The sequence below is a fragment of the Protopterus annectens genome, chromosome 11.part0, assembly GCF_019279795.1.
Source record: "Protopterus annectens isolate FY-2018-M chromosome 11.part0, PAN1.0, whole genome shotgun sequence".
NCBI classification, from domain to species: Eukaryota; Metazoa; Chordata; order Ceratodontiformes; family Protopteridae; genus Protopterus; species Protopterus annectens.
In genome coordinates, this window is record NC_056745.1 from 1,044,089,297 (window position 1) to 1,044,105,228 (window position 15,932).

Consider the following 15,932-nt stretch of genomic DNA (forward strand, 5'->3'; position numbering starts at 1 on the left):
TGCAGGACGCTATACAGCCTCCGTATTCCTTGATCTCTCCAAGGCCTTTGACACAGTGTCTCACCCCTTACTATTGAACACACTAACTTACGCTTCTCACATAATACAGTAAAATGGTTTCAGAGCTACCTCAAGGATCATAAACAAGAAGTGAAATGGTCCAATGAACTCTCACCCTTTCTCCACAACTCTACGGGCATCCTTCAAGGCTCCATCCTCGGACCCCTATTCTAAAACATTTTCACAAACAACCTTCACACTGTCTCTCACCCTGGAACCCTCATTCAAGACACTGATGATTCTACCATAATTTGTACATCTGTACTGTTTAATCAATACCAGAACTACTTTCAAAAACTCAGCAGTCTTTTACTGCACTAGAATCCTGGCTAAGACATGCCCAACTCTATCTTAATCTAAAGAAAACTAAACTAGTACTCTTTCACCTCAAAAACACCTCCTCTGTCACTGATGATTTCAACATACTTGCATCTGACAACTCTGTCACAGAAATAATGCAGGAAACTAAACTTCTAGGAGTTATCATTGATAATAAACATTCATTTGACCCCCATATACTGCAAAATATAAAGAAACTCGTCAAAAACTGGAACTGTTATATAGAAACAAACATTTCTTTACTACAGCAACCAAAACTACCCTTGCAAAAATACTTTTACTTCCCTCCTTTCTTTACGGTGCCCTTATCCTAACTAACTTACAAACTTCTACCCAAGCAAGATGGCACAGTGCTACAACAAAGTTGCAAAGTTTGCCACAAACTCTAAATATCACAAACACCACTGTAAACCTCTACTAGAATCAAACTGGCTTGAACTCCAATAAGAATTTGCCTTTATTTAGCTATCCAACTTGCACAACCTTATTTTCAAGCCCTCTGTTTGCCCTGCACTAACCAATCTAGTGACACCTTACACACCAAATTGATCCCTACAATCAGAAAACAAAATCTATTAGTTACCTCAAATTACCAAGAAAAAGCAGGTCACACTGTGTATTCGTACTCTGTTTCTATACTATGGAATTCACTACCTCTAGCTACCAGGCTTATGCCTGGCCTAACCCATTTCAAAACCTCTTTAAAACTCATCTAAAATGCATGGCTCTGTTCCTGCATAAATCCTGCTTAAGACTCAGCTCTTCCTCTTCTTCCATACTGGCCTAACCCTCCTCTTCTGTCACATTTCACTTCCTCACAGTCTGCAAGATCCTAAGGCTCTCTTAACTCCTTCTCCATTTCCATTCCATATCCTTAAGCTACTGCTCAGGCTGTAATGCCTCTATTCATCTTACTCTCTCACTATCTTTCTGCATCACTAACTTTCTGGCTATTATTTTCCTAACTGAAACCAACAGCCTATTTTTTCATGTACTGTAATAGTCAATGTCATACATTATACTACTTACATACTATGTTTGTACACTCTCTACTAATAGGCTATGTATATGGTGAGAGTGACTATAATTGTCTATAATGTTTTAACTCTATAGAATTTGACACAAATCCACACTGAGGAATTCAATTAACACTGTCATATGTGGCTATGCAGTATATTTTGTAACACCTTGTAGCATAGTTTATGTTCTTTCAACTTCTTTCTGTACAGTATTTCCCTAGTCATTTGTATTGTATTGGATTATACTGTATTTATATGTACTGTATGTGGAGCTTTTCACCCAAGGCCTCTTCTGAAAATGGGTTCTGCAGACCCACTCAGACCATCTCAGTAAACAAATGTGAAATAAATAAATAAATAAATAAATACATGAATTAGGTAGGTAGGGGTTTTGTTTTGACTGCAGTCAAGTGAGTGTGTGTGTGTGTGTGTGTGTGTGTGTGTGTGTGTGTGTGTGTGTGTGTGTGTTTGTGTGTGTGTGTGTGTGTGTCTAGCCAGAAAATCAGAAGTGTGTATACTGCAGTTACTGCTCCAATCCTGTCAGTTGACAGTATTTTGATACTTGCACATGCCTACACATCCATTTTATGTAGGCCTCCCAACGTCTTCTCTCCAACATGTCCTGCTGATGTCATCCATTAAAAGATGACCTGCAGTCTTGTAAAAGTTACACTTGTGCTGTGGCATTTTAATAAAGTACTGAGTTTTGTAGTCTATATACTTAGGTAGGTAGGGGCTATACTTTCACTGCAGTCAACTGGGGTGTGTGTATGTGAGCTGTTGCTTGACATTACAGAGAGCATTTTACACCAGCATGTGGGACACTGTTATATTCTCCTCAACAGACACTGCTGATGTCATCAGCTATAAAGTGTTGTCTGAGATACTCCAAGTTGGACTTGAGCTGTGGTGCTTGCATAAAGTGCTGGGTTCTCTATACTTAGGTAGGAATTCTATTTTCACTGTAGTCAACTGTGTGTGTGAGAGAGCTGTTGCTTGTCATTGCAGAGACCATTTTACATCAGTACATTCGATACTATTATAGTCGCCTCAACAGACACTGCTGATATCATCAGCTATATCAGATTTTTGGATATGCAGTACTCCCACCAGGGTAGGGTCAGAGACTGGCCCAGAGGCCAGGCAGAAGTCAACTCTGACATAGCTTTTAATATATTCACATACAGTAACCCTGCATCCCCCACACCCCCTGCAAATTAAATATACCAACTCCAAAATCACATTAAATGAGGTAATGGGTAAATCCCTACCAGTCGGCATGTCTATCATTCAGTGTTTTTTAGGATGGCCAAGTAAAATCATTTGATGAATTCAATTTCGATGATTAGGTTTTTCACTGAATAGGCATTTTGACAATTAGAGTTTGACGATTAGGTATTCAATAAATTAAGAGTTCAATGATGTGATATAGACACTCAATATGATGGCATGACTTATGATGTGCACAACATAGGCTTTCAATACCAGTGTGGACACTTGGTGGTCAAAGTTCAGAGTATTATCAACATGTGTTCCCAGTGCATGTATCACTGGGTTTCTGCATAGCAGGACTGTTGTCAATGCTGTGATTAACATGGAATTCCACTTTTTAGATGGACAACATTACAAACATACTTTTTTGCATTTATTTGTAGATTGTGTGCCTTTGCAACCATTCCATTTTAGGTGTGTGTATGTGTGTGTGTGTGTGTGTGTGTGTGTGTGTGTGTGTGTATGTGTGTGCGTGTGTGTGTGTTAGCTCCTCCTGAAATATGTTATCACCATTGGTGGACTCAATGATTGCAAACCATATGCAAGAAACTGCAAACTTGGTAAGCCAGAGGCTATATACTTTAGCCTGAACTGTCAGAAATAGAGAGCAAACCATGAAGGGCCAAGCACAGATGCTTGGTGTTTGCCAATGGTAACAATTTTATTGGTACAGGTTGATTCACCAACTTTCACATGATGTGTTCTGCCAGTGAGACAACTGGTTGCCTATCAACTGATGTAAGGGTTAATCTCCAGCTTGGAGGTTTTCTCAATGTCACCTGCATGGGGGAATTATGTCAATACCCTAGGCGAGATCACAGTAGGCAGTATGCACTGTCTTGCTTTCATCCAGGCCTATCACATGGAATCGATGGGCTATGACAACATCACAGATCATCTGTGGCATGACTCATCACATACACCTTCCTGATTTGGTTGAATACACAGTTCAACACACCCTTCACATGGCCTATGTTCCCATGCAAGAGTGTTCTTCAACATGCACCCTACTGAGTCAGGAGGACAGCCCCAGATAATGCATGTATAGAGGCATCCTGACCCTCCTTGACTTCAAAATAGGCCAACATGTCATCATGGAGTTCTTCTACATGTACACTAGTAATATTCCAGGTGTGTACAACAGATTTGTGTGAGTTGTTAATACTACATCAAATCAATCACATCTGATAGATGTCTTCAAAGAGGTCATTGACAGCATGCATGATGACAGCAGTATCATCTTGTGGAACTTGACCAGGTCAAGGCATTTGACACAAATCCACACTGAGGAATTCAATCAACACTGTCATATGTGGCCATAAACAGCTATATTACCAAATGGGTAGACCAGTGTATGACATACATGGCATCTCACTGTGTTGAAATGTGTGACATGACCTATATGTCAATGTGACAAGCCATCTTTACCCTGGGGAAATAACTAAGGAGTCTCAATCCTCACCACTGTCTTCAGTAATGGGGGTGTCACTAAAAGCAGGGATAGAAATACACAATTTCCCCTAAGAGTACACTGGGAACAGGTTATAAAACCTGAGAATGGACTATATGCTTTACTCCAGATCACCAAATGAGTCTCCACACTAACCACTGAAGAACACTGTGTCCCAGTTCTAGGTATTTGACATGCTCACTCTTAAATGTCTGACATTCACACATACGCATTCGCTTGGGAAGACTGACACAGATTTACCTGCTGTGTTTCTTTGCCCAAATTACAAGGTAATGGCTCCCACCAGTCAAATACAACAATGCACTTCAAAAGGTATATTCAATTATATTACATATTACGTTACAAAGACATGCATCTGGAGTATTTCTCCCTGGGTTTCCACTGAAAATTGGCTTAGTTCCAAGTCGGACTTTCCTGGTAAACAAATGTTAAATAAATAAATATTGGGTAAATAGATATTGAAACAAATGGTAGCATGTATTCCAAGCTGTAAGACTTCAGAGTGGCCTTGGTGTTATCACAATAAGCATAAACACTCTCAAGTTACTAAAAATATTCACTAAATAACCAGCCATAATTAGAGGTAGTAAAACATTTAATAATAAATAAAAGGATTTAAAATATGTACATACTGAATAACCAATTCCAATAAACCACAGAGTTTCACACATAGGAAATATGAAAATAATACTGTAAAATAGATCTCACATTGATTTAAAAAAAATCTACTAACTAATCCTGACTATCTGAAGATTAACTGTCCCTATCTAATCTAAATAACTCAGCAAGGCAAATTTACATTCTTAGTTTTGCAAGCAAGATGAGAAGTTATGTCCTACTCCAGGCTGTTGTCTGTCCTCAGCAACTGGAACATCTACTCTGCAAACAATTGGACTACTACTGCTAAACAGCTCTGGAAAACAACTGAACTACTGACACAGAACCTGCTTTTATAGCAGATTTTTTTAAAAAGTAACAGTAAGCTGCTATGATAATTTTACTCTCTCATATCAGACTTTGAAAAGTAAACAAACAGCTGTAGTGAATATTCTATTCTTCCAGCAGCTCTGGCACACAATGACATCACATCTAGGTCAACTGACTCTGGCAAAACATACATTCAGAATTCTCTTTAAAAAACATCTACATTTGGTCAGCCAGAAGAACACTGTTTGACATTCAAACATCTTGCATAAGTCAGAATGATAATCAAAAGACAAACTTATTTACACAATTATAGATAATCATTCTGGCATATGTAACACATGGTAATTTACAATTTACAATAATTTATAAAACTTCAGCCAGCCACACTAGCAGAGGCAACAATATCTAATATCCTCACAGTCAGGTCCAGTGATCAGGCCAGTACATCAGAGGTGTCTGTTGGCTCTTTCCTGCCCATTAGTTAAGTGATGGACATCACAGATAACATACACATGCTGTGTCCAAACAGCTGCCTGAAGGACTACAGATTGTGGGCAATCATTGACTCCAACTGTGATATTAGTATAATACAGACAGTATCAACACATACAAACCACTGTTGCCACAGCCATGATAACACCTGCATTGACAAGAAACATGGAGGGATTTGTTGACTCAGGAAACAAATGCACCACTTGAGTATAATGTGGACATCCCACACTATAATCTGACCAATAGGTATGTGACCCATGTCCTGGGGTAGATGGTAAGTGGTACATCCACCAGCATGTGGTCATAGTGCTGACTACTCCCTTGAATGTAACACAAGGACTGGGTATCTAAAGGGATTCCCAGCCTTCATCACACCACACTGTTGTACAATGCATCCTTCTTCATGTAACTCCCTACACATCTTCCAGTGATGTGTAACTGAAGTGTACCACCTTTGTCAAAGTGCACAGTTACACAGCTTATTGGCCATACCTAGGTATTCTTTCTTTGGAATATACATGACTGTGTGATGGTGCAGAACACCAATCAAGTTGTTACACTAGATGCATGTGTGCTACCTGTTCTGCTTATGGACACACTACATACATAGGTGTTTAACAACATTAATGGCACGTATATCATCATATGCCATGCACACAAGACAGCTAGCCTGTATTGCCCATAATGTCACATACAAGTATAGCCCGTGGTTACCCTCAGAGTGTGGATGTATCATAATAGTTGTTCAAGTGTTTGTGTGTACTGGCTCATCTCTTATCACTCCACATCACATATTTATGTCAGAGGCATGGGGTTACTGGTGGTATTATTCTGATATTGTCCATGGTTGTGGTTGGTTTTTGTAATGTTTTCCATGATCCTTTATCTGTGGCCACCTGTTGAGAGTACACTCATATACAGGCATATCAGGTTGCACAGCTTCTCAATATGCACCCTACCCTAATTGCATGTCAGATCCCTAATTGATGTCCTCTGTGTTGCATTAGTCATGTAAGGATGCTTATCTCACACAGACATCCTCCCCCATTGTTATGTCACCTTGTGTGACATTCACAGACAACACATTTTAACTGTACAGTCTGTACTGTACCATATACATATGTACCTGGTATTACTGCTGCAGCCATCTTCCATTGACATGCCCTCCTCTGCTGTACATGAGGGAGTTTCATCTGTCCTCTTTCCCTGTGTTCGCTCTTACAATTCATCTGTGTGTCCCTATTCAAATCACACACTTCCCCTGAGTGATCATTTTACATGGCAGTCCATGTCCTGTTGCAGATCATTAACACAGCTTCAGTATAGAATGCCAGGAATGGGATATCAAAATACTCTACACTGTAGGTGCACTGTCTTGTACTGTGTTTGGACCATATACTGCACATTCATATCCCTCAGCTGTCCAGATATTCACAGGATGCCAGATGCTTTCCTTATCAAATTTGTGGCTTTCTGCCATGTCACTGGATGATCTCTGGACTGATGTGACTCATTGTTACATACATTTGAGTGCATACCTCTCAACTGTCCTGATTTGTTCAGAATATCCAGTTTTTGTCACATATTTGTGATTTTTTTCCCTCATAACATTTTTGTTTTCTGGCAAATCATTGGCATGTCTTTGCAAAGTAAAGCCAGAAACAGGCAACTGACATTTAAATTCCAAACTTCATCCTCTTCAGAAAGTTCATGCTAATGTACAGCCTATTTATTCTATCAACTTTCTAAGTTTGGAAGTGCAATATTAAAAATCTGTCCATATTTTGACCCTTTGTCCCCCCATTATGTATGCCTTTGTCCATATATCTTGCAAATATGCAGACTGTAGGTGCTCTGCTTTAAACATAATTGTATTCATGTTTTCTTACTTGGTTTCCTGGCCAGCAACACTGTTGCCATCCATGTAACCTAACTTAGGCACAATGCTCATTATTAATATGCATTGTGCACTGCTGCACCCCATACCCTATCATGCAAAAATGTAAACTCCGTGTAGGCGCCCTGTCTAGACTTATTTGTAAAAAAACATGCCTAATTTTGGGCCTTTATCTCTCATTAGTTATGGTTTTCCCTGATTCTTGAAAAAAGATGTTTAGAAGTACTGCCTCCACAGGACATCTGCAAGAGTTGCTACAGCATCTACCTTTTAGAGATGATATTTTTTATAGTTCTTTGCTTCTAAGTTTAGAAAGTCATTTTTGTTGTACTCATGAAACGCCAACTGTTTGGGAGAATATACCTTAGTTTTGCATACACATCCAGAAAGATATTTTCAAGAAAAATGTATTGCTTATAACAAAGCCAGTGAGCATAAATCTTCTTACTGGCCGCCTACAAACATATTCAAGGAAACAACTGCAGCTAGCCAGATGCTGTACTGTTAGAAAGAATGTAGCTTTTGAAGATAAAGAAAGAATCCCACAAAATGTGTTGCCTGCTGTTGTGAGTTATAAGGCAGCTTAAGTGACAATAACACACTGCAACAGTGGTCCAAATATGTAATAGTGTTATGAATGTATAGTTAGATAACATTAATGGAGATTAATGGAATATATGCCAATACATTTGTTTGGAAGCTAACATTTGAAGAGCTTTCTATGCTTTACCTGGACAATATCTCTTTCTGCATATCTCCCTCTTGATGATACTCTAACTTCATCGCCATCCAGTTCCACCATTGCTGAAAAACATAAAAAGATGATACTGTCTACAATGCAGGCTGGACATACATAACTAGTACAAAGACTTCAAAAATATTACATTTTACTAAACTTTAAACAAAAATAAAAAAAAAAACATCAGCCATGGCACTATATACTAATGTCCTAAAAGCACCAGTTTTTGAATGATATACATAACAGTAAATTTTCCATTAATAATTTTGTTGTACAATTGAAACATGGTCCTTTCCATGCAAGTTACAGTTTCCTTCAGTACATGATGGCAATTACAATTAAAAAAAGGTTATTCTACTGGTGGACAAAGCTTGAACCCATGCTTTGACTGCACAAGCTTTAACTCCATAAAAAAACCAATGTCGGTGAATTGTGCTGAAAGTGATTCACTTTGGAGGGAATTTCTTCTTTGCTAGCATTGGTACAATTATGGAGTTGGTATATATAAGTTCAGGGGTTGTGGGGAGGCTTGTGAAGGGGGCTACCCCTTACAAAAACACTTAAGAAAGTGTTTGTCAGTGAGAAGTTTTTGGTGACTATAGTTCAGTTATTCCTGTCCTGTTTTGTCCACTCATAGTGGAACTATTACAAATACAGTACACAGGCAGTCCACATTGAGTAACTAGTGAAGTTTGTTTTGGGGAAGGAATTAATGTGCCTGAAGAGTTTACTTCTGTAAATAACAGAATGCCAATGTTTTCTTGAAGACACAAATGGGTTAACCCCATAAAAATGATGCAACTAAACATACTTTACTTAGTAGCTGCAAGTCATTAATCAGATACAGAATCATAAACTGAAAACAAAAGAAAGAATACAAACATCATGTGTTTGCACAATAAAGTACATCATTTTAAGCATGGACAGTCAAAATATTTTATTGTATTGTGACAAACATAAAACCCAAGTCACACCACTGCAAAAAAGATTTAAAGGTATAATCTGTTAAAAATAGCATAATTCTGTGGGATGCTTGTAAAGGCTAGCCTCTGTATACAGATGAAGACGTTTCTCATTTAAATAATGATTTCATGGAGTTGCTCACTTTAACACTGATTTGTTTTCTTCTACAGGATGCTGAAAACAACCATGGTCTACAGCAGAAATGAGCATATGTGTGTCTAAATAAACTGTTTACTTCAGTGGAAGATTCTGTTCCACTGTACACTGTGTAGATGTCCTAACTTTTACACAGATAAGAGCTATTTCTTAGTTTTCTCTTAGTGTTACGGTTCGACAGAAGACAAATTTTACTAACATTGCCAAATGCTTTTTGTTAGAATAGTTCTGTTCCTTTGATAACTAGTTCACAAGAATGATTAATTTGCAATGAGGTATATTCCATGGCGGATATACTTAGCATTTTGTATTTAATGGGAAATGCCTAGCAAAGATGGGCATTGTATATATAAAATGGATGCCTTAAATCTGTCACAGGATTCTAAAGCTCAGACGTACCTATGGCTTGAATCTACTATTTTCCTGCTATATGCACACATCACAGTAGATAAATAAATTTAGCTTTACTGAAGAATTAACCTGATGCTTAGAGAATGTGGGTATGGAAAAAGACATATACCATTAAGATGCCAAGTAGAAATTTAATTTTTACTGTTGATGATGCAAATTCTATAGGTGAGCATTTTTCCATCGAAGTCTCTTCACCCTAAATTTTTTAAAGCATTTTGTGCAATGTCCTATAACACAGATAGCTAGGTGTTTACTATCCTTCCCAGAAAAAAAAAAAAAAAGAAATCAGCATAACACAATCCAAGTTGAATGTATTCATCTCAAGCAGAATGCAATAATTTGCTGGGTGGGCTAACTAACAGATTAATTTTACCACCATTCACAAGAACTGATTTATTTCTGTTCTATGTATTCTTTCATTGCTTCACCATTATGATTATATAGGTTTACAAGAAAGACTGTATAATCAAAAATACTTTCTTATATCTTCCACGAGTCATCCACACTATAGTTATACTGTGGTTAAGGTTTCTACCTCAGGAAGTCACAGTGCCACTTTATTTGTCCCTTATCAGACTCATCATTCAGTATAATACCACCTTTGGCATGTACCTGAGCAGACATATACAACAGTTGGAATGAGAACAAGGAGAATTGGGTATAAACACATTGTCCTGCACAGATCACGTTAATGCCCTGTCTCTGTACTACGTCGCCAATATGTTACTAAGACACGATCTATGCCTGGCATACAAGGCAGCCTTGGATCCAGCTCTGATGGATCTTTTGCACTTCTGCAAAATGAACAGGATCAGAATCATTAAATCCAAGGATTTAAATTTTGCTTGTGACTTAAATAAGACATGTTGGTGAGACAGATATATGTGTCAGAGGATCCACATGCTCTGGAACAGGATCCACATCCATGTGAAGCAGAGTCCATCCCTAATGCAATTTAAGCATAGCCTTGACCAATGGATAAGAAATAAGAAATTCACCCTGGGTCTGGGTCCCATGTCTCTGATAGACAGAGGCAGACAGTAATGCCCAGCGAACATACCCCCGCATAACTTCTAGAAACGTCCTAACATACCCCCTCCAAATAAATGCCCATGATACATAGGGACATGATTGGGTCAGATTGTATGACTAGGCTCATAAAGGGCCTGGTGGTCTTAGCCTAAAATACAACTATAACCCTATGAATTCCATAATTCTGTAATGTAGCCAACTACACTTTCTGTACATCACAAGAAATAAAAAAAAAAAAAACAATCTTTGTAGAGTGACTTACATAAACTATTTCCCTTAACAACAATACATTTTTTTACCAAATGTATATTTAATACCATAGACACCTGGATCGATTTTTTTGTGAAAAATCTTTAGTCAATCCCTGATGCCTCTGATGTATACTGTACACTGACACTATGCTCTACCTATGTTCATTGTATATATTGTAAATATGTGCTTACTATGAAACACAAATGTTCATATACTGCACTTATGCTTACTCTACTAATCTGCTGTGGTCACATATCTGTACTATGAACTTGTATTGTCTTTAATTGCTAGCCCTCTAAATAAAATAATAATAAATAAATGAAATCTAGTTTGCAAAATCTTACAAAAATGTTATAATCCATATTGGGTAAGGCCTCCAGTTCTAAATATGCTATTCCCCTGTTTTAAAAAATAAATGTTATAATACTGTTGCAGAATTAGTTGTTAGATTCCGTTACGCTTCCATTCATTCAAGATATTAATGAAAATACTATTTTATTTCCTAGTCATATTTTTATAAAACTCATTAGGTATACATTCTGTTCCAGGGGATGAGCTTTCATTAAAGGACTTGAGCACCATATTTAACTCCAACAAAGAAACGGGCTTTAAAAGAAAGTTCTCATCATCTGATATCTGTTTAACAGACCATGGTTTAACAATTTCTTCACAAGCTGAAAATTGTTGTAGGAGATTATTCTTCTGCAGCATTCATAATTTCCACCCAAGTATGTAATACATCCACTAGAATTTGTTAATTCAAAAAAAAAAAAACATCAGCAGTATATAAAAGGAGCGATGTATCATGTCTAGTAAAATGAATCTCACAGATTTGTTTAAATAGCAGATAATTTATCCTGTCCAAAGTTATTTATCTCACAAAGATTTTCCTTGATTAGAACATCAAAGGAATTGCAATGAACTAAAGCCCTTTCATAATCTTGTTTATACATAACTTTTTTATAATAACATTTGCTCCAGTGAGCAAAGCAATGACTTATGTTTAATTTTATAAATAAACCATTATTCTGAACAAGTATAACGAAAATTAACTAAAGCAGGTATCTGATTCCATAAACATTTTAACATTTCACTTCATTTTGAGGTGTATATAACTCAGCCATTACTTTTTTTAATAGCTTTACCCTCTTTTGTAGTATTAACATTTACAGTTAACTCGAAGAACAAAGCGATATAATCAGAGATATCTACACTGCCTAAGTCATACAAAAGTAAAATTTTATCATGAGTATATGCAGAATAATCAGCTTCAGTAACCAGGTTTCCCCTATGATAATTAGGACAGGGTCAATATTACCAAATCGAAAAACCCTTTATGCAAATACCTAAATGTCGACACCTATAATGTGAACTGTGAAAATCCCAAATGCACTAAACAGCGCAAAATAAAATAATGAACTGTCATAGTCAGCCAACTCAACCACCCGCTACATACTACCTACCCAAACAAAATAAATAAACCACAAACATACACTAACTAAACCCTACTTCTAACCTAAAGTAAAGCACCAAAACCCTACTTCTAACCCTACATTAAACCCCACATACACAATTAACTATGCACTATCCTTAACCCCTCCCTAACCCTAAGGTCCGTAACTACCGCACACGTCCCCTACAGACACCCCAAAAAATAAATAATACACGTACATACATACATTTAACAAAACCCTGCTTCCAACACTACACTAAACCCCACATACACAACTATCTATGCACTATCCTTAACCCCTCCCTAACCCTAAGGTCCGTAACTACCGCACACTTTCCCTACAGACATACACCCAAAAAAAAAAAAAAATACACATACATACAGTTAAATAAATCCCTACTTCTAACACTACACTAAATCTTACATACATTACCTATCTATTCACTTACCTTAACCCACATCCTAACCCTAAAGTCCTATCTATCGCACACTTACCTTACGGAGCTATACCACAGACGGGCCAACCATTACACTTCGACATTTAAATTTTTGCTATTTTAGACATTCAGCATTTCCATCTTTTGTGCAATCCATGTCGCTCTTTTCGTATTCGTGATTACGGTCTTTCGATCTGGTAATAGGAACACTTAGGACACATATATGGACCTAAAGTAAAGTTTTTAGAAGCCAGGACATTATTTATTTGTCTAATCTGAAGGAGCTACAGATGCTCTTAAATTCCAGTTCCAATCTCCAACTAAAATAATGGGACTATTACTCTTAACAGAAGATTGCAGATGATGTAAAAGATCTATTCTAAATTTTAAAGAAGCGGGTGCATATATAAAAATAATTTGTACAATACCAACATTAGATCTTATATAACAAATAAGCAAATGGCCAGACACACCTACTAAAACATCTGAAAGAATAAAATATGGTTTAAACTATATCTGAACACAAACCACTACCTAAACACCACACTGTTGTATAACACCAAACAGTTTTAACTCTTTTGCACATCAGACAACATACGAGTATCTAAAAGACAGAAAATATCATCGTCATTTTTGTTACCCAGTATAAAATTTCATTTATAATACTCTTAACATTTAAACAACTAATAAGAAGACTGTTCTTTGCCTTTCTTTGTAAGGCTTTAATACCTTGCTTTATTTTATGTTTATGAACTCTTTCACCTATTATATTGTTTTCCTTATCCATACATTCTTCATCTATTTCTTCTTCTTTACCCCATCATCATCATGTAAAGAATCAGTAGCATGCCTAGTTTCATCTACTTCTCTTTCACTTTCTACACTTTCTAGAATGATTTCAATGTCATTACAAATTCATGGAATTTCTGACTCAGAAAAAGGAGGAGGGGGCAATAAAATGGGATCTACCTGTCTAGAATATGCTGGAACAGAAATTATCATAGCAGTCTTATCTTGGTTAGAATGTCTTATGTCTTGTAATAATGGACAATAAAACCAGAATTGTCCAACAGTTTTGCATTTCCTACAAGACAGTGCACAATTAGCCGTAGAATGACCAACATCAGCACATTGTCCATACTTTCTTTTATCACAGTGCTGTATCAAATGTGTTGAATAACCACAAAAATAAATAAATAAATAACTAAAATAAATAAAATAAAACATAGTTTGGGTAGATTTTTGTATATAACATGATCTGTCTGTTCCTGTGTAAGGACTGCACTTGGAATATGAAAAAAATGTCTTCCTTAATAGATAACACAATCCATTATCTCTAATGCACCGTTCCACAACCCCCTAGCATCAAACATGTTTTGATATCAAATATTAGTTTACAATGCAAAGAAAAATGCTGTCTAATATGAAAATCCTACACAGTAGCTGTCCTAAATTGCACAGTCAATTTGCATTGATACAACATATGCAAAATATAATAATCATAATGTTTCTATGGTTAACAAAGGCATAACTGGTTCTCCAGTTCCACTGATTCATCAATAATATTAAAGAACTCCTCTTCTCCTATATGCATGAAAGCTCACATCTTTTAAATAATATCCCATATATCATACATATCAATTTTTGTATCAGTTTTGGAGAAAATGTGAATGATTGGTAAAGATCCTATAATAATATTTTTAGCACTGTCCACCACTGTATATGAACCAGGAAAATAAACTGCAGCCCAAGTGCATAATGGCACAGCAACACTCCCATCCAGCTGGTGCATAATGGGGCAGCAACATTTCCATCCAGCTGGTGCATAATGGGGAAGCAACACTCCTATCCAGCTGGTGCATAATGGGGCAGCAACACTCCCACCCAGCTAGTGCATAATGGGGCAGCAACACTTCCATCCAGCTGGTGCATAATGGGGCAGCAACACTCCCATCCAGCTGGTGCATAATGGGGCAGCAACACTCCCATTCAGCTGGTGCATAATGGGGCAGTAACACTCCCATCCAGATGGTGCATAATGGGGCAGAAACCCTCCCATCCAGTAGGTGCATAATGGTGCAGAAACACTCCCATCCAGCTGGTGCATAATGGGGCAGAAACACTCCCATACAGCTGGTGCATAATGGGGCAGCAACACTCCCACCCAGATGGTGCATAATGGGGCAGAAACACTCCTATCCAGCTGGTGCATAATGGGGCAGCAACACTCCCATCCAGATGGTGCATAATGGGGCAGAAACACTCCCATCCAGCTGGTGCATAATGGGGCAGCAACACTCCCATCCAGCTGGTGCATAATGGGGCAGAAACACTTCCATCCAGCTGGTGCATAATGGGGCAGCAACACTCCCATCCAGCTGGTGCATAATGGGGCAGCAAGATTCCCATCCAGCTGCTGCATAATGGGGTAGCAACACTCCCATCCAGCTGTTGTATAGTGGGGCAGCAACAATCCCATCCAGATGGTGCATAATGGGGCAGCAACACTCCCATCCAACTGGTGCATAATGGATCAGCAACACTCCCATCCAACTGGTGCATAATGGGGCAGAAATACTCCCATCCAGCTGGTGCATAATAGGGCAGCAACACTCCCATCCAGCTGGCGCATAATGGGGCAGCAATACTCCCATCCAGGTGGTGCATAATGGGGCAGCAACACTCCCATCCAGCTGGTGCATAATGGGGCAGCAACACTCCCATACAGCTGGCAAACAGCAGCAATTATATTTAATGCAGGGATCTCAGCAAAAATAATTTCCTACACACCACAATATGCATCTTCATCCATAGTGGGTTTTCCATTATTTTATTCCATCAAGCTTTCTGGAGTATTTTTAGTTTTTCTTCAGCTAGCATTTATACCAAAGTGTCGTCTGTTAAAGCACTGGGATGAAGCCCAGGGATTTGAGTACAGAGCATAACAGTAACATTTCTGCTGATCATCAAGTTTCATTAACACAACGGGGTCAACGATGTAGCAGAATGTAC

The 15,932-nt window shown here is 37.8% G+C and overlaps 1 protein-coding gene across 1 annotated transcript in view; it reads right to left on the reverse strand.

The window, feature by feature from the left end:
* LOC122815689 (copine-8) overlaps positions 1–15,932 on the reverse strand; it is a 3,116,673-nt gene that overhangs the window by 116,747 nt on the left and 2,983,994 nt on the right. The window contains exon 19 of the mRNA XM_044088391.1: positions 8,208–8,281. Coding sequence (XP_043944326.1) covers positions 8,208–8,281 — 74 coding nt within the window. The remainder of the gene's footprint in view (positions 1–8,207; positions 8,282–15,932) is intronic.